Source organism: Cucumis melo, chromosome 11 (genome assembly GCF_025177605.1).
Source record: "Cucumis melo cultivar AY chromosome 11, USDA_Cmelo_AY_1.0, whole genome shotgun sequence".
Lineage (NCBI taxonomy): Eukaryota > Viridiplantae > Streptophyta > Magnoliopsida > Cucurbitales > Cucurbitaceae > Cucumis > Cucumis melo.
This window is the reverse complement of record NC_066867.1, coordinates 3,132,895-3,153,363: the sequence shown is the minus strand read 5'-3', so window position 1 is coordinate 3,153,363 and position 20,469 is coordinate 3,132,895. Positions and strand designations below refer to the sequence as shown.

The 20,469-nt window shown below is 30.5% G+C and overlaps 2 protein-coding genes across 5 annotated transcripts; both read right to left on the bottom strand.

Moving 5' to 3' along the window:
- Positions 1-5,841: 5,841 nt before the first annotated feature.
- Positions 5,842-6,937, bottom strand: LOC103497271 (protein SMALL AUXIN UP-REGULATED RNA 51). The gene has a single exon (XM_008459399.3). It carries the CDS (start codon positions 6,667-6,669, stop codon positions 6,340-6,342), a length of 330 nt encoding a protein of 109 aa, XP_008457621.1. The 5' UTR covers positions 6,670-6,937; the 3' UTR covers positions 5,842-6,339.
- A 6,158-nt stretch (positions 6,938-13,095) lies between these two features.
- LOC103497272 (pentatricopeptide repeat-containing protein At2g13600-like) lies at positions 13,096-19,480 on the bottom strand. Of its 4 annotated transcripts, none has more exons than XM_051091636.1 (3): positions 17,276-19,480; positions 14,089-14,270; positions 13,096-13,867 (listed from the first exon to the last, which is right to left on the bottom strand). In XM_051091636.1, the coding sequence occupies exon 1, from the start codon at positions 19,335-19,337 to the stop codon at positions 17,928-17,930; it is 1,410 nt and encodes a 469-aa protein (XP_050947593.1). In that variant the 5' UTR covers positions 19,338-19,480; the 3' UTR covers positions 13,096-13,867; positions 14,089-14,270; positions 17,276-17,927. The 4 variants fall into 4 exon arrangements, with proteins under 4 accessions (XP_050947593.1, XP_008457623.1, XP_050947594.1 ...); XM_008459401.3 differs by having other exon boundaries at positions 14,089-14,263; XM_051091637.1 differs by having other exon boundaries at positions 14,089-14,253.
- Between the last annotated feature and the right edge of the window lie 989 nt (positions 19,481-20,469).

Below are 20,469 nucleotides of genomic sequence, written 5' to 3'. Positions count from 1 at the left end.
AAATTAATAATTAGTTTCTTCGCCAACTACCACTTGAAATACTTTTAACAAAATTGATCCGTGACATTTTCTTTTGTTGCTTTTTCTTCTTCTTGAAATTGATTGAATGATAAGGACTTTGTTTTTTCCAATAATTAATCCAACCAAGAATTTAATTTATGAAATATTGTGTTGTTGGATTTCAATTCGTAGTCCTCTGTGTTTTTCCCAAAACCGTGGGCTCTATTTTTTTTTTTTTTAATTTCATAGGGGCATGAAATAAATTCAATATTATTACCTATGAAAATGAATAATTCATTTGTATATGAAAAATAAAATTTGATAGATTTAGATTTAGACAATGTACTATTTAGTTGAGCTGGCTCAATCTATCATCTCTCTAGCTTTGTCTTCAAAGGACTTTATCCGTATGTTACCTTACTATAATTAATGTTTGGAATTAAAAGTTTAATAAACTTTGGTTCTATTTCATTTTTTTTCTTTTTTTCTTTTTAAAAAATTGGTTTAAAAAGTGCCCTAAGTTGAGGTTGTTACAACATGTGAACAAAAAAAAAAGTTCTAAAAGACTTTTGAAATAAACCCTTCCATGATGAGTGGACGTGACTACCTACCAAGTTATAAAATATTTAAGATCGAAAATTAAATGTCGTACGTTAAAACGGTTTGTCTTTTACAAGTAAAATGGCGACTTTCAAATATAAAAGAGAGAAAAAAGAAGATTTTGGATTAATGTGTTTAGTTACCCACAAATTTACATTTTCTTGCATCTCCGGTGTGCATGACCCAACCACACGATTATCTAATTATCTTAAATTACGACTTCCAACAGTGAAGATTAACCCCACTGCTAACCACTCGTCTTAAACTCTTTCAGCTTTATGAAGTTAGCCTCATTATAATCCTATAACATCTTACAAGTTTTTTCTACCATTAATCTTTTAAAATTGATTCAAATATAATATTGGAAACACAAGTTTACACTAAAAATTGAGTGATAAAAATATTTGATATAGTATGGGTTCCATATCAAATGTGGGACTCTTAATATTTCAATGTCCCCTTAAGATGGTGTCTCTTTGGGTTCACCTATCTTGAACCAATCAATACCCGTTTGGGTTTAATAGGCTTTAATATCATATTTGATAGTACAAGATTCCATCTCAAAACCAATTGGCAGGGAAAGAAGTAGCTCATTTATCTTATAAGAAATACGAGTCTCCGTTCTCAACAAGAAATTAATGTAGATGCTAAATTGTAATTAAAATAGATTATTTAGTAGATATGATATCAATATGAAAATATATCTTATCTATAACATCGGATATTGAAAAATGATTGAAAAAAGGGAAAGTAACAATAGCCTTAATACAATCATTGAAGTGTGGGATGAGTAAAAGACGATGAACATATCTTACCTGCAGTAGTTATTGATATACTTGTCAGCAGGTTTGTTGTTCAATTTTTAAAAAAGCTACATAATTGAAACCAACCCTAGAGTTGAAGAACATTTGGAGTAAATTTATTTATAAAACAACAAAAGAGATTTTTAGTGTTGGGGAAGATAAAATTGAGAAAAGATAAATGGAGAGACTGAGAATGGATGAAGTTATGGAAAGAGGTCAGTAATATCCATTGTAGTTTGTGGCTACAACCAAAACAATGCTAAAAGATACATTTAATAGCAAGAAAAAAAGGGACCATATTCTCCTTCATTATCTTCTCCCCCTCTCTCTCTCTCTCTTTTTTTTGTTCCATTTTCTTTTTCCTTTTGAAAGCCATGATAATTCAACATGGAATAGAAGTGCATCAAGAGACACTAACAAAGGCAAACAACTCAAAATATAATCGACAAAGAAGAGAAAAAAATAATGCTCTACTAACGTTGTCCTAAACACAAGCGAGTACACCAGTACACGTTGTTACAACCCTGGATAATGTGATAAAATGTAATAGTAAAGAGAATATAATGCCTCATCACTGAAAAAAGAGATTTAAGTAACATTCAAAGATCTGGTTCAATTATGTAGACTAACAACCTCTAGACAGTCAGATTCAACCACGATTTGTTGACAATTAAGACATGGAATACTATGTATCGTCCTATCACAAACAATAACCCTTGATTTCCAAAGTGTTCCTTAATCCATTTTAGTTAGAAAACATAAACGATTACATTTTTTTTTAGATACTATACTTTCTTTGTTCACACAATAAATTTGTCTTTACAGAGATACTGGTGGACACTACACGTTAATATGTCAATTGGTCCCACTCTAGTTTTAAAAGACGCTAACGTGTGTAACATATAGACATATTGCATTAAAAAGTTTTCCCTAACAAACAACACATACACAAAGAGTGAGAGAGATAGAATGGTGGAGAAAAGGGTAGAAGAGAGAGGGACTTAAGGGGAGAGGAAAAGAAAGGGTGAAAAGAGGAACAATAATGCCACTTTTCAGCTCATTTGTATTGGCCCTTTTTCTCATCTCAAGGAAAAAGGGTTTTAAGTACTTATAGGGTTTGTGTTTGGCCAAATTGTGCTTGAGATATATGCCACTTTTTGGACCTACATACATAATATAATTGAAATGTGTCTTTTGACTTGTCTATAAGTTGAGCTTTACGTAACTTCGATTGAGATATTCATTCATATGTAATATATATGTATACATGTCAACATATCTGTAAATTTGAGAGTTCAACATTGATATTAAAGATTAATCGATATATTGATGACGATATATATTATTTCAAATTTACAAATATATCCATCAATATCAATTATATAAATACCGATATTATTAATTATTTAAACCTTTCTATCTATAACACAATCACATGCTTATACTTGATTAAACTAGATTAACTTAAAAAATGTGAATAAACTATTTAAAGAAATTAAATTCATTATCAATATATGTTGACAACAATTTCACAATTTTTTTGGGATCTAATAATGATTTTAACAATTTTTTTTCTTCTAGGAAAACCCATCACTACTAGATCTCCAACACAAATGGATCAAATCCAATCCCTTAAATTTCACATTCTTAATCTTAAGAAGCTAAACCAGGTTGGGATTGTCAAATATATTCACATGCAACTCATTGCTTAGAAATTAGAAAAAGAAAATATACATACATACATACATATATATATATATATATATATATATGGATACACATCCACTTACATGAAAATGATTAATAATAAATTAAATATTTCCAACTCACGAATTATATGGGGAGACCCATTTCACTTTATTTCTTAGAAAACAATACGTAAGTGATAAAATGATTGAAAATATTGATTTCGTTGATTTTCGATATATCTAAATTAATTATCTCTCTATTTTTATTTATTTATTTAAATAATAATAATAAAAAAATTATTTATTGAACTTAAATTATACGTGTAATACTTAAATCAAATGTTAGAAACTTTTACGTATGGAATTAAAAAAAAGAAAATAGAGATAGTTTGGTTATGCATTAAAAGATATGTATCCTTAGCTTTCATCATTATTGAAAACTTAATGCTTAGGGGATGGATAATGATAGAGAGTGAAACTAAATGGTTAGCCATACTTTGGAAAACGATCGTTCATGTGATAAAATTTAAACCAAAATTCTATTTAATAAATAAACAAATACTTTTCTATTTCACTTTGCACAAATACCCACCATCATATCATTCGTTAATTCAATTTCATCCTTTTGTGTATAATTTTGCATTTTTCTTTTCCTTTTCTTTTATTCTTATTTGTTTTATTAAAGGTATGAAAAAAAGAAAAAGAAAAATTCAATGGTTAAATTAAAAACAATATGAAACTTTACTTCTTGCATTTTATCCCTTGTTGAGTCTTTAAAATATATACTCTTTAGTTTTTAAGATATACTTAGTTAGGATCAAGATTTAATTATAAGAATATGTTAGAGTAAAATTTTAGATTTTCATTGATCATTAATGTCTATCATTGATAGAATTAAATATTTTATTATATTTTGTAAATACAATAATTTTCCTGTATTTTAATGGTTCTTGGAGTAGTTTATATATATATTTTAATTAATTTTACACGGAGGAGATAACTTCTTAAAAAATTCAATAATCGTAAAATTTAGATCAGTCCACAAATGGTAAAAAGAATTAAATTCTCAAACTTATATTATCAGTACAATTTATACAATTATGTAAGTATAAGGACTAAGTTACAAAATTTACGTAAGTTTAAGGGCTTAATTTTTAATTTTAAAAACTTCAAAATATAATTACTTAATTAGTTGTAGTTTTTGCAATTTTTCCTTCGAATAATAATAATAATAAACTTCAATAACCCTTTAAATCTCCCAAGCCATACTAATTTTGACTAAAAAAAATGGGTTTAAACCTCTTTTTGTTTTTTTAAATTGAAAAATCAATCATTTCATATAAAAGTATTTGATTGGACTATGATCGTTCAAATTAAAGTCAACTAAGTTACTATAAAAAGAAAAACCAAGAAAAATTAAATAAATGAAAACTAACAAAAAGCTTTTTATATGTTTATTTAGTGAATATGACCCAACACATTCATGTCACATGCAAAAGTTTATATGATCCAACGGCTACTTTTACCAAGAAATAATTTTAAAAATAGAAAAATTTGTAAATATTTTGTCAAATGTTATTTTTTTTGACAATTTTTATTTTAAAAAATGTTACTATATTATGAATTTTTTATATTTTAATTTTTACAATTTTTTATATATATATATTCCTATATTTTCAATATATTAAAATAATATTTTTTAATCACAAGATTAAATATAAACCAAATAAATGGTTGTTATTTTATGACAATTATATATTAAAACCTCTAACCCAAATAATTAAGAGTGAAACACTCACATATGCCACAAAAATTAGAAAAAGACTTGGGAATCTTTGCCTTAGGAATCAGTTCACATGCACAATATATATATATATATATATATTTGTTCATAACCTAAATAAAAAATAAAAAATCACTTTTAACTCCTCTCACAACAATTTATATTTAATGATTTTAGACATTTTATTGAACTTCATAATTAGTTATTTATAAATCTATAAAAGAAATTTCATTCATTATCCCAATAAAAAGTAAAATCCTTGCAAATTTTAAGATATGATTTGTTACCTTTGATCATTAAAATTTTAGAAATTATCCTCAATCAATTTTCAATTCCAACAAAATAATATAATAATGTAGAGAGGTGAGATCTAATTGTTTGTTTTTTTCTTATGAAAAAGGAAAAAAGAGAGAAGAAAATTTATAGGATAAAAAAAGAAAGGACACAATAACTTTATTAAATGACAATATATGTTTTTAAGATTAAGAATCCAATAATGATCTCAAAGGTTCCGTACACATAACACTTAAAAAAAAACGTACCCTACACACACATTCTCTCTGACCAACCTCTCTTTTATATATATATATATATATATATATTTCTTTTATCATCAAAGCTCAAAGTAAATAATTATTATTAATTCAATTTTCGTAAAATTGAAAGATATATTTTGAATTAATTAAGATGTGTCTTTTCTTTTTTTAATATAGAAAAATGAGTCGAAATAATTATAGATATAGTGAAAATATTACTAGTAAATGTTGACAGATATTTAATTATGGATTAATATTAATATAGATGTTTCTCAACCTCTTTTACAATTTTAGTAATAGATCGAAAATTTTGCTATATTTATAAGTATTTTATTTGAATTTGTTAATTTTTTTTTTGTTTGGGATTTAAATAATATGCATATGGGAAAAATAAGAATAAAGAATAGGTAAGGAAATTGAGAATAATAATAATAATTATAATAATATCCATGCATTTTTTCCATTAAAAGAGAAACCACTCAAAGGGTGTAAAGTATAATCCACCTCAATGAGGGAAACATTGAACTATTTTTACAAAGAGAGAATACATTCTTTGTTTTTTTTTTTCTTCTCCCAACCCCTTTTGAGATTTTTTTTTTTTTTTTTTAAGAGAGGGGTTTGGAAATTCAAAACTAAGTTAGAGATCAAGTCATTAAGCACAAAAAACCCATAAAAGGTTTCCAAAAAAAAAAAAAAAAGAAGAAGAAGAAGAAGAAGAAGATAGATGGTGAAATCCATGAAAAAGAAAGTGAAAAAGAAGATGGTGAAAAAGACAGAAAAAAAAAGAAAAGAGATAATGATATATGATCAAATAATCTCTCTTCTTTGTCCCATCTTCAAATTCTTGTGAATTCTGGTTCATGAAAAATCCCCATCAAATGAAGAAAGTTGAAAAATAATATAGTGTTTTTTGGTTGGCAATAATAATTTCATCTAAGCATGGAGGAGGTTAAGGATCTAAACACATGCTCTTGGCAAGGAATAGTGAGCCCCATGTAATGATCAAATCCAAATTCTTCTTCCGCTTGACGAAGTAAGCATTGGAATTCCGGGTGAGTTAAGAACGAGATCGGAACGATGTAACGACTTCTGTTCTCGCCGACGTAGACGGCGAAGTGGCCCTTGGGGACGTCAAGAGGGAGTTCTTCATCGGCATCGTAGGCACCGTTGTTGGACTTTTTTCCAAGGCTAGAGCAACGTTTGAGGATTTGTTTGAGGACAGTAGGTTGTGGGAGTTTGTTTACCTTGAGGATAGCCATTTGGTGAAGAATGTATAAGTGTTTTTGTGGGAATTTTAAAAAAGAGTGGAAAAATAGGGAATGGAATAAATCTCCTCTAAGGGTTTGAAGAATAGAGGAGAAAAAAAAAAGGAGGGTATGAGTAGGAAGGGGAGGAGAAAGGGGTATTTAAGAAGAAAGGGGTGAGATTGAGAATGATATATGGAGAAGAGAAAGGAGTGAAGGACAAGCCATGAGAGTGTTGGGTAATGTGTCCTTAGGGGGAGAGAGAGAAAGAAAGAGAGGAGGGGCAAAAACCAAATGGGTCTACTTTTGCTTTGTATGTTGGCCATCCCAATGGCAACTTGGACCCATTGAGAGATAGGGAGAGAGAGGGGGGTTACTATAGGTAAGAATAGATTTTGAAAAATTGCAAACATGAAATAAAAATCACACCTTACTAGAAAGAAATAAAAAAAATACTCGTGAAATTTGTATCGGTCACTCTTTTTTTTTTTCACTCGCAACTAGAGAGCACGAAAAGAATTTAGATAGAGTTAGTACACTGATCAAACTAATTAAAAGTCGTGTTTCTAATTGATATGATTTGAAACTAATCAAGACCAAATGCTTTCTTTTATAATTTTTATAACTTGTTTTTCTTTAAACTTTTTCACAATGAGACTACCACTCTTCTAATATTTTGTCAATTAAACCAAATATCTCAGAAATTAGTAATCGAAGGATTGTAACAATGTGGCTTGTATATACATTGATACCTAAGAAACTAAATTTAGCACTTGGTTTCATAATCATTTTGGCTTTTAGTTCTTGAAAATTAGATTTGTTTTCTTTATTAGTTAGTTATCATAGCCTTCGTCTTTCCCGACTAAACAATCAAATTTACCCATTGAGTTTTCTAAAAAAAATGAAGTTTATAAACACAACTCGAAGTTGTCCTAAAAACTAAATCGAGTTTTGAAAATTGAAAAAAGAAAGTAATTTTTAGAACTCGTTAATTATTGTATTGGTTTTGAAATTTGATTCAATAATTCAAATGTTTAGTAATAAAATAGAGAAGAATCGACCCACATATTTATGTGATTGATTATAATAATTAATGTGTTAGCTACATCCCTGAAATATTAGAGAAAACAATTATATTAGAGATAATGTTAAAAGTATACTAAATTGCGGTGCATGCCTTTAGGGTTAGAGAGTTTACATATTATACTTCTCTAAACCCTAGAGTCATAATCGTAAATATACACTATAAAGACAATCAAATATGAATTCTATTACAGTCGTCGTTTGAAGCATCATCCAACAGACTCAAAGCATTCCAACGTATCAAACGAGATAGATATATTTATAGTTTTTAAAATTTAGTTATTAAAGTGAAGAAATAGATAGAGATTTTGATCTTGCACCAAAACCATAATTATCAAGAGAGAGTTGTTGCATTATATGGCGGCCATATATATTGAAAGGGTTTGATCTTTTGAAGGAGATAGTGAGAGAGTAGTGGCCCCAAGTTCTTGAGGGGGAGAGGGGACCCTTAGTTTTTTTTTTTGTAGAAAAAGGGATTTTGGGATTGGCTTAACACATTTGATAAATATGAAGTAACATTCCATCTAAATTCTCATGGTTGTGGGGTTTTAATGTGAGATCATAACCTTTTTTATTAAAAGAAATTTTAAAAAAGAAAAAGAAAACAAGTTCAATAATATTAATATATGAATATTTGTATTTTCTTTTTTCTTATTAAATTCTTTGTTCCATAAATAAAGCATTTATATATTCATATGGATAGTAGATCTATCTAGGTCTTCTTCTCTCTTTCATTGGTCATATTTAATGAATAATGTGGTGAGAGTGAAAATGAATATTTGTTTGGCTAAAGTATGGAGACCAATCCATAAAGTCAATCGTCTATAGTCTTAGAGTTATTTGGTTAATTAGTATAGAGATCGACCTTAGGGTTGACCATATCTAGTCATATATTTATTTGGCTAAATATGGAGATCGACTCGTAGGGTCTATCTTCTAGCCATATATTTATTTAGAATTATTGAGAATGACCCATTGGAAAACCATAATACCTAAGTATGGAGGTCGATACTATATGATAGTAAAGATTATGGCTAATTACTGCACCTTTTCACATGTCGAGTCATTAGTGAAACGCGATTCACAACGGTTGGTAAGAACCTTAATTAATTATGTGAGGATTTAACTATGCGAACAACCGTAATGAAACCTATTTCTATATAATTAAGAGGGTTTAATAACATTTGAGGTAAACGAAAATACATTGTCCAAACTTCCATCCTTTAGTTCTCTCTATCTAAACAATAATTGACTTATTGTCGTAGTGTCGGTGGCCAAGCACCAGACTGCTGCAAATTTTTCTATTTTTTAGGGTGTAAGTATCGTTGATACCAAATTTTGGCATCTAACAAATAGAAACAAGTGATTCAATATTTTGAATTTATTTAGCGTTAAAAGATTGGTAAAAAGTGGATGTTTAGTGCCATATTGAGTAAAATATATAGAAGAGTTAAAATTCGCTTAGTCTGTGACTTTTTTTAGATGTTTTGAGATTTAGATTCTTCTCAAATTGGACCCAAATCACATCAAACCTACTTTTTAGAAAAATTAAATATCAAACTTGTGCAAATTACACTTGAATTTACAATAAAATAAAATGAAAGACACAAAAACTCTTCACCTTGCATCTCAATCTAACCAATATTGGTCTTTGTGCTTGTTCTTTAGAAGCAAGCACCAATCTATACTTCCAAATTTTGTATTCTTGTTTAACCATTATTAGAGTGTTCTTCTTCAATTCTTTACATTTTGTATTCTTTTTAGATTCAAAGATGTGGATATTCTAAAAGATGGAATGACAATATAGTTTCGTATTTATCCTCATTTATTTTTTTCTACGTTTAGTCTATATTTCCTTGTATATATTGATTTTGTGTATTTGTATTCGTTGGAGATGATCGATAGAGTTGGTCACCAAAAGTGATAGCCAAAATATATCAATAGAAGGGGTAATTGCATAGAGTTGGATACGTAAAAGTGGTTGCTAGAGTTGATTATTAGAGGTGTGGGTCATTGAAGTATGCCGCCAACGATCGTTATAGCTAAAGTTAGGTTTTAAAGTGGTCGTCAGAGCATGGCTACTAAAGATCATGATTGTCATTGGAGTTGGTCATAGATAATAACCGACAACTGGAGTGATCATTAGAAGCATTAAAAGGAGGGGAGAGAGAAATATGAAAACATAAAGTTTATCAAAGATATTCGACATTAACTTACGAAATCGGTAATCCAAACATTGAGTTGAGATTAAAACTCAACTCAACTCAACTCATGTCGATGCCTCAAACACTTTCAAAAATATTTATTTGAATAATTTGTTTTCAAACTATCTATCAATTCCGATACCTACCGAGGTAAGTTGAAACTCGATAAATTATTTAACTTATATAATGATGTGAATGAAAGAAATGGTTTATATATATATAAAAAAAAAGTATCCATTTGGGGTGTCTACCTGAACTCACGGACTAACAATGGAAGTGTACTGTTTGAGTACAAATTCTGTTGGAAGTTTTGAATTTTAGTGTTTGTTTGGACGTTGGATTCTTATTTCTTTACAATTCTTTTTGTTCACAATTATGTAAACCCATGTGATCTCTCTATATGCTTTTTTACTCATTTGATCTTCACATTTATTTCTCTAAATTTTACTCAATATTTCAATGCAAATGCATTGGAATTACCATAATTACTCTCTCTCTCTCTCTCTTCCCAAAGTACAATGTAATGTTAACTATTAAAATAAAAACAATTTGTTTATGTAAATAATATTTTTAAAGAAATTAATTGCAAATATAGTAAAGACTATTAGCGATAGTGATAGCGCCTATTGTTAATAGATCACTTCCGTTGGTGATATAGTCTGTTACTTATAGATTTTGAGAGTTGGATCAAAATTTTTGTTTTGTTATATTTTCTAATACTTTAAGCCTCATCGTTATGTTTGTATTGTTCCTTTTGGTTAAAATACATTTTTGATGCATATACTTTTATTAAAGTAAGAATTTAGTCATTAAACTTTAGTTTATAACAATTTAATCTCTATACTCTCAATTTTGTAAAAATTTAGTCTATAAATTTTAGAATGTAACAAGTTAGTTCTTGTACTTTCAAATTTGTTACAATTTAGTCCCAGATGAAATAAAACTGTCAACGTTAGATATCAATTTTTATTATATTTTATGATGCAAACTAGTTTATTTGGTAAAATATTGAATCTCTAATTAGTTTATTGGTTTATTATTTTAAAAAAATCTAAATCAATTTCACTACTAATTTCTAGAATAAAAACTAAATCGTTACAAACTTCGAAGTATAAGAACCAAATTGTTACACAATAGAATTCTATCACTTAAATTATTACAAAATTGAAAATAAATTGACCAAGTCGTTAGCAAATCAAAATTTAGAAACTAAACTATTACTTTTTTTTATATATGTATATATATAAAAAGTGATTTTTAACCAAAATAACTAACTCAATCTTTATTTTATATCATTTATATATATTCCCAAATGATGTTGTGAATTTTGTCAAACTTGACATTGTACCAAAAGATGATGCACAAATCTCTAAAAATCTTACCCTTTTGAAGAAGGAAATATCAAATAGGTTAGGGCACGTGAAAGCATATGAGAAAATTAAGGTGAAAATTTGGTACAAAAATACATTTAAAAACTTTAGACTAAAAAAAAAAAAAAAGCTTCAATATATATCAACCAAACTCTTCCAATTGGGGTATTAAATAATAGTCACAATCTAATTTGTTGTTTAAAAGTACAATCACTTTCCAAGTACTTTTATATGATTATTATATGGTACACATCCCTTATACTTATGAGAAATGTGACAATTTTCAACATTATACAAATCAATTCTTTCTTTCTTTCTCTCTTTCTTTCTTTCTTTCTTTTTTTTTAAAAAAAAATTCATTGCACATAATTAATTTACTCTTCTTTTTATAACAATGTGGGCCCCATTTGGAGAAGATATTTTATAAAAAAAAATACATAATTCATTTACTAATTATAAGAAATTGATTTGTAGAAAATGTATAACTTTTTTTTTTATTTGAAATTTCTTGTTATTTATTAAAGAAGAAAGACAATAGTGATGGTATGTCCTACACATTTATTAGAAAGAAGAGCAATGTCTGGTGATAAAATGAAGTGTATCACAAAATCATATTTTTATTTTTATTTTTATTTTATGTATTTGTTTTAATTTTAATTTTGGGTGTGGTCCTTATAACATCACAGCCACTAAGTCAGAACTGCCTACAATAAGACATATATCCCCACTTTCTATATTACCAAAAACTTTGATTTCTCCGTAGACTGTCCATCTATCCCTTCTCCCTCCCCCCCCCCCCCCTCTCTCTCTCTCTCTCTATATATATATATATATATATAAATATGTATGTATATGTATGTATGTATGTGTACCTAAGACGTTTCTATATAATGTAAGCAACAATTGTAACCTTTCAGGGCCTTAGGAGTGGGATTTGTGTAGCTCGGGGTTAAGGATTATGTTTGACTACTGGTTTTTCGTTTATCTTATGATTGATATTACCATAAATCTATGTTTTATAATGCGACAACAGCGATGTTGCGATTATTTGAATTTATTGTTGCACATTTAACTATTAGTCGTAGAAGTGCAACACGTTGTGATTATCCTTTTATTTTAATCCATCTTATAGATGGAAGTGGATAAGTTGAAGTATATTCAATATATTCTACCATTGCTTTTAGTTCACTCGAGGATCCTAAGTAAAGATTTCGAATATTTAAAGAGACTTTAATTCTAAAATTAAAACCGTTGTTGAATAACAAAAAAGAATGAGATTCGAAATTTTGATTTTTTAATCGGTTACGTATATCTTTAACTAGTTAAGTCATTAGGATGGATAAACTTTTTTTACATTTGGTGATGATAATCTTTAATACTTCAATTATAAGGTATGTGCAACAAACCTTGTAGCTAGGTTACTTAAAACTTAAAACAAGCATTACTTTGGCTTCATTTTTATTGATTATTTATGCAAAAGGACTATGATTATGTTTGATTGCAAGCAATCAAAATCATAGCAAAAGAGAGAAAAAAGAAAAGGGTAGGCCTCGTAAAAAGACACATCTCTTCAAAATTAGGGTCCTTAAAGCAACTTTAGAAGCTTTTTCCAAACATCTTATCGACAGTTGATTGCGTGAATAACGGCCATAGTTCCATAGGTAGAAAAGAGAATCTTTTGTACTTTTTAGGACAATCAGTTGGTAAAATAACCTAAACAAAAAGTAAAAGAAATGGTTTGTTTTTCAAGAGGGGAAAAAGGAAATAAAGAAAGAAAACTAATATTAGATCCAAAAATTTAAAGCTCTAATAAACATGGTGGCTCAAATATTGATTCGAGTTCACGGTATCCAATGTACGGACTACTATAATCAGTAGAAAAAAGAAACCAAGTTTCAATAAACTTGATAAACCTCCTACGCTCTTTTGTTATGATACCATGTTAAACTAGAAAAACAATGAAAGGGTAAGATAGATGAGACGAAAAGAGAAATCGAGTCACTGTCCTAAAAGGGACTCCTTCATGTTGCAAGAAAAAGAAAATTGAATGGTGGAAAAAACAGAAGAAAAATCAGAGGTAGAGAGAGAGAGTGAAAGGCAAAGGGTCCATCCAAATGCGGTGACCCGGTGAGCCAATGGGGTAAAAGGGATATTCTTTTGAGAGTTTGATAGAGACTATACCTTGTGTTTGGCACATGGAAGGCCATGTTACTCTTGTCCCCAAGTCTTCTTGTGAAGAAGACAACATAGTAAGGCAGATCAACCTCAACTACTTCAAAACTGCCACTTTTTACTTTTACCATAACTGCAACCGTATTCCCCTCACTGCTTTCCTCATTGCCTTACTACTTCTAATCTAACTTTTAAACTTTACAATATTGCATTGTAAGCTGTGGTATGAAATGTCCGAACCCTGAAACAAACATTAGTCTGGCTAGCAGAGGTTAACTCCATGTGGGATGTTGTCGTAAAGATGACCGGTTTCATTGGCATGTTGAAAATGTAGCCAGCAGCAGGCCGCCGCCTTAGTTTTCTGGTTGGGAGTTTAGTTGTGATCTGTAGGAATTCAATATTCAAACCACATTATGTATACAGTTGAGATAGTTGAAAAATTAACGGAGGAAAAAATGACTTATGAAGGTCTAGAGTATAAGAAACCTGGATTAGAAAGATATACATAATGAAAGAACGATTGATTGGGATGGGAATTGAACAATCGGACCCATTTAGAAATTGATGGAGCAAATATAAAATTTGAGGATAGGATTGCGCTGTACCTCGTAAGCAAATGTGCGAAACAAGGGCGAGATTGATACAAAATCATGTCACAATGAACATGACTGCACATGCAGGTCCAAACCAAAAGCAGGGCCGCAGGGTCCCATCCCCATTAAATGTCATGTACTGGAGAAAGGCTTGTGAATAATCTGATCATGGGTATTCTGCGACATCCTAAGAACTTTGCTCTCAAAAAAAAATTAAATATGAAATGTCCCTTTGCTTCAGAAAGAAGAATGCATAGCAATGACTGTGAAAACAGAGTAAAATTGAACATAATATCACTTCACTCAAGCAGGGCTAAGACACTGCTCTATTATAACATTCAAATGTTACTTTTAGATCTGGCCGACGAAAAGCCACCTTAGCTGTTAGGACTTTGGACAAGAAAACAAAAGGTACCCTATTAAAGTTTCTATTTGCAAGTTAAATGTATTGAACATTGCTTACGTTTCATGTCTGCTTGATCAATTGATAAGTTTCATAATACTGTTAGAATTAGAATGATGGAATGAATGATACAACCTTACATAATTTTCCCTTGAAAATTATATGAGTTCCCTTTAGAACACTACTAGTCCAGGCTTGAGTTGTCTAAGGCTTTGATAATAATATTTTACAACTCACTATGAACTTATGAAACAGCAACATGAGAGTTTTATTCAAAATAACATTCCATTGGAAACCTAAAGTACTTTCTGATGATCATAAAAAGTTGCTAAATTTAGGAACGGAAAACATTCTAAATTTGTTCAAACCAAACAAGAAAGATCAAAACCCAATTTATCCTTTGAAAAAGAACCCCAATATTTGACACGATCCATTAATCTTGGCTGATTAAGGAATAGAAAAAGAACAAAATCATATACATATATAAAGAGACCTCTAAAGAGTATAATTTCATATGACAAAGCCAAATGTCAAAATCTTAAAAGGAAAGGCTATAGAGAATCTTCAACTACAAAAGTACACAATATAGCCAAAAGGCTAAAAGAAACTAGGAGAAGCCAAAAAGTCACACACGTTTAAGCTAGCCATGCAAGCTCCAAATTTAATGGTAAATGAGTAAACTGGAGAAATCAAAATTCTTTAGAAAGGAGCTATATCCTAAAGGCAAAGGACTAATTATTGCAGCACCAGCTCTTCGTAATGGAAGGACAAAAATGTATTTTAACATGAAAGACATCCTAGTGCTACATTATCTACCTATTTGCAGATAGCAATTTAAGAGCATATAGAACCCACAAAGAAGCCTAGAGTTCCTTGTCCAACAGATCAAACAACTCGTACACATGAAAGCAACACAGAAATAATAACAGAGTGGTCCTTGCCTTTACAATGGAAGGTAAAGAGTTAAGATCAAGTAATGCCAATCACAAAGGTCCTAGTGCAAACAACACTTTCACCAAAAAGTAATTCTATGCAACGGTAGTTAAACTAATGGAAAAGTAGGTGCAATTCATCCTCAACTTAGTTTAGAAAAACAACTCAATGGTCATGCGAAGATACACAGCATTTACAAAGTTTGGCAGCTCGTCGGGAAGTACGGCAAGATTTCAAACCATAGATAAATAAATGATGAAACTTAGTGGTTAATGTTGCTCCTAGTTTGTAGGGAATAATCTTAATGAAGCTCTATAAAAGAAAAGAAATGGGCACTTGAAGTACCACCAATTGAAGGTTGCATTATCTCGCGGTTTCTTACTTAATTTCACGTGACAAAAAGTCATGTTAATTAATAGAAATTACCACCATTCTCATAACCTTGAAGATAATATCCCAAGAAATTTAACTGAAAAATTAAGAAGGAATCACTTGTCAGGAGTGAGACCTACAATGCCCAATCTGATCCAATTCTGGTGGCAAATGAAAATCTAGTTCTAGCAATCTCAATTGTAATAATTCTTTACTACATTGACGCTATTATATTGTTAAGTTAGTCCTTATTCCTTAATAATGTACAACTAGGGTCTTGTATACTGCAACACGTCAAGCATTTTGGTTCAATTTTCCACTCAATGAGGTTGGATGGCTTCTCACGTGGTTTCTCCATGAGATCTACGCGGATATTCATGTTATTTGAATATATAGCCAAGTAACCACTGGCTTGTCAACTCATACAGACATCCTACCAAAACAAGTTGAAAACTGTCACCAATGACATTGTATTTCATATATCCATTTCTTAAAATTGTTGCCAATATGTGTCTATGTGCATGGCTATCATCCTCTGGATACAGAATGCCGAGTGTCTCAGGAGAAAGATGGGCAAGGCAGGAAGGTAAGAGCACTATGCGATGCCTGGACATATAGATGTCTCTCTTCGACGACTTTCTAATCTATAGAAACCAAAAACCTATCAAGTCACACATAATATCTTAGCACTTGATTTCTTCAACCTTAAATTTACACATGAATGGTTAACAGGCTCATCAAACCGCCACGGAAAATGAATAGGCCAATACTTTCTTTCATCTATGAAGTGAAACTTGTGGATGTTGGAAGGGAAGATCCCTGTTAAGGCTGAGAATGCACAAAGCAACTTGAATTTATAAAGTATAGCTTTGACGAGGAGACCATCTTAGAAATAGGGTTTTAGAACGTTAGAAGCATTGCGTTTTAGAACGTTAGAAGCATTATCACATCATCTTAAGAATATCCTAGCCGATAAGATTTATTCAGCCATTTGGGAAACTAGTGGGATAAAGAACTTTAAAAGAAAAATAAATTCAATGATAAGTTCCATTGTTTTATCCTCTCTGTCAACGGAAAAAACTGAGACAAATTGAGTCTGATCAATGATGAAAAAAATCTATATAAGTAAATGAATTAATACATATTCCTGAAAAGCATCATCAAGTGAGAAACTAAAAATATATGGATTATTAAAATGTTTGTTCAAAGGAAAACGTCAACAAAGATGTGAAGCTCCTTCAAGCAGACAACATCTTGATGAGGAAAGGTTTTGGCAGTGATACCAGTGGATGAGAACTGAGAAGGGGATTAGACTGAAGGGACCAGCCATTTGCTCAGCCCAAATGAATCGGTACAGACATTTGTTAGGAGTGCATGTCATTAGGATCTCAAAGTGGAAAAATACAACTGCTATTAATGAAAGGGAAAAATTCAACCTGTCCTATTGTCAATGCTGCAAGGTGTATGAATTATCTAAAAAGAAATTCATACCTGTACCTCGCTTGGGATATAATCTTTGTTGGCAATGATCTTTTGTTGTTTTCACATCGTCTTCTAACCGAGCCAAAATTGTTATAACAGTCTCATTATTTGCCCTGTCGCATGGTAAAAGTTAAAATGCAAAATTACAGATAGCATGATGTGCAAGGACAGGGAAGAAGAAAGCGATGGAAGCAGGTAACTTTGATGCTCAAATTGGCAAACCCCCCAAAAGAATACGTACTTTAGGAGGAAGAAAGGAGGGAATGTGTTTGACTAGTCAGTTAACATGACTGGGAAGGCACCTTTGTTCATAAAAAAAGGACTCGTCGAGTAAGGTAGTTACAAAAAATATAAAGTAGATGATGAAAGCGGTGGGGAGAGTTATACAAGTACTGAACTAAGTAGAGGAAGATCCCTAGACCTCACGGATAATCTGAGGACTTGTACTTTCACCTTCTTATTTTGCTCATTGATGTTTAGAACTGCCTTTATGTGACTTAACATAAAACTGAGTAGTAATACTGGTTATAACTATGATACAAACTACTCTCTTATGATCAATGAAACCATTTCATCATAGCACCTCAAAATAAACAATTTCCTCGTAAAACAATGCCATCTTGAGCCATTTAACTTTTACATAAGGTTATTTGAGTAGTGCTCAACTTGTGATCTCTATCCAGCTACATCCAACATCTTTATACAGCCCTTCCTTTCTCACAAATTCCCTCAAATGCTCTATCTCATTCCACAAGCCAAAACCAGCATATAGATTTGATAGCATAATAAATATCCCAGCATTCTGAGGATCCAATTCAAGTGCCCTACGAGCTGCCAAATTGCCCAACTTAATATTTCCCTGTTCCAAGCAAGCACGGAGTAAAGCTCCCCACAGGGAAACATTGTAATCCCGACTTTTGATATCATTTACGAGCTTCCATGCCTTTTCCAATTCCCCAGCTCTACAGAGCAAGTCAGCCAAACAACTGTAGTGCTCTTGACCAGGTTCCAACCCAAAATCACTCTGCATGGAGTCAAAATACTTGACTCCAAGATTCACCTCGCCAGTATGACCACAAGCTGATATGACTGTCACAAAAGCCACTCTATCTGGTTTGATCCCTTCCATCAACATCTGGTTGTACAGTTCAATTACTCTTTTGTAACACCCATTTCTACCATATACACTAAGCATAGAAGTCCACATTATAATATCCCTTTTCCCATCTTCTCGGTGTCCAAGTCCTGCAAAGTTGAATACGTTCCATGCTTTTTCCACCATCCCATTCTTCCCATACATTTCAACTAATGTGCTTTGCAAATGAACATCACTTGTAATATCATAAACCGTTCGCAGTATATAAGCATGCAGTTGCTTACCTAGTGCAATTGCAGATAAACCAGCGCATGCACGTAAAGAAGCAGACAGAGTGAACTGGTCATACTTCAAATCCAGACCCTGCATCTTCCGTAGCAATTCAAGTCCTTCAACCCACATCCTAGCCTCGCCATACCCAGCCAGCAATGCATTTGCGCACACAGTATTCTTCATGGGCATTTCATCAAACACTTCAACGGCATCATAAATCAAAGAATTTTTTGCATACATATCAACAATCGCACTCCCAACAAAAACACTACACAACCAACCTGATTTCCCCACGAATGCGTGAATTTGTTTTCCATAAACCACATTCTGAACAAAAGAACAACCATTCAAAGAGCTGCAAAGGGCATACGTGTCAATAGGAACCCCATTAGAATGCATGAAAGAGAACCCCATTAACGCAAAATCAGGAAACCCATGTCGAGAAAAGTCAGAAATCATTACATTGAAGGTTAAAGAAGTTCTGGGGATGATGCATTTGAAGATGCTGTTTAAGCTTTGCGCATCAAAATTGGGGATGATTTGGGAGTAGGATAGTATAAGCTTAGAGTGAAGATTTGGGGAGAAAAATTGGAAGTGGGTTCTAAGCAAATGAGCGTGAATCTTCTTAATGGTTTTAAGATTTTTGATTTGAGAAGAATGGCCGAAGAAACTGGCGAAGGAATCAAGACTTCGCATAGACATCAAACAAAAGAATGGGATGAAGCAACAGAAGAAAAGGCATTTGGTAGTCTTTTTACTTTCCTATTTCAGGGGTACTTTCGTCATTTCATTAATGTCGTTATGACAGTTGAGAATCTAAAAGATAACGACAAATTCAGGTTTCAAAGTAATGTTTTGTTTTAAATATTTCCAAATTAAGTTTATTGATTTTCTTTTTCTCCTAAATTTAGTAGAAAGAACATTTTTTGGAATAAGCATCAATTTTTAATATTTCAAAAAAAAAAAAACCAATATTTTAAAAAGAAAAGGAAAAAAATTGGTTTCGGTCCACTTTTCATTTATTTTAATCTTTAGGTTCTAAAATGTTATAATTTTATTCTTTCAGATTTGAAATTTTATTTTGAATGGATTGTTTTTGAGATACTTTCTATCAGCTTATAATATAGTCTATTAATTAATTTAAAAGAATTATAATTAATTAAATTCTACTATTTTTTTCATTATTATTAAGATTAATTTTATAATTTTACTACTCACTTTCATGTTATAATATAGCCTATTAATTAACTTAAAGAATTTTGTTAATTAAATATTATTATTTTTTCTTGTTATTAAGATTACTTTTATAATATTACTTTGTAATTATTTTAAATTAAATAATAAATGTTAGAGTGAAATAACGAGTATTGGATAAGAAATTGAAGAACCTAAAGATTAAATTGAGACAAAACTCATATCTCAAGAGTAAAATAGTAAAACTTTAAATTCTGGAAATTTAATTGAGATCAAACTCAAAACTTAAAAGCTAAAATATAGTTTTTTTTTGTAGATGACAAGATCATGTTGAAATATATTAAAATAATGTGGCTTTTTAACGATTGAAAATCATACGCAAAAAAGTCACTTGCAACTTAACAAAACTAAACGTAGTTGGCTTACATTTTACGTCCTTTAGCGAATCTCTTGATCTCAAAATTGTACTTTAGTTTTTTTAAAAAGAAAAAAAAAGTAGATAAGATACTTATGTTGTTATATCAAAGGTTGGTTAGGTTTTCTATCATTTTACTTGTTTGACTAAAAAAAACAGAAATGGTAAAACTACTTGAGTTTCAAAAAATTTTAAAATTAAAACTAAAAGTTAGTATTTAGCAAA

Excerpts from the sequence above, each read along its gene's own strand:
- LOC103497272 (XM_008459400.3), bottom strand. The coding sequence starts at position 19,337 with ATGTCTATGCGAAGTCTTGATTCCTTCGCCAGTTTCTTCGGCCATTCT.
- LOC103497271 (XM_008459399.3), bottom strand. The coding sequence starts at position 6,669 with ATGGCTATCCTCAAGGTAAACAAACTCCCACAACCTACTGTCCTCAAA.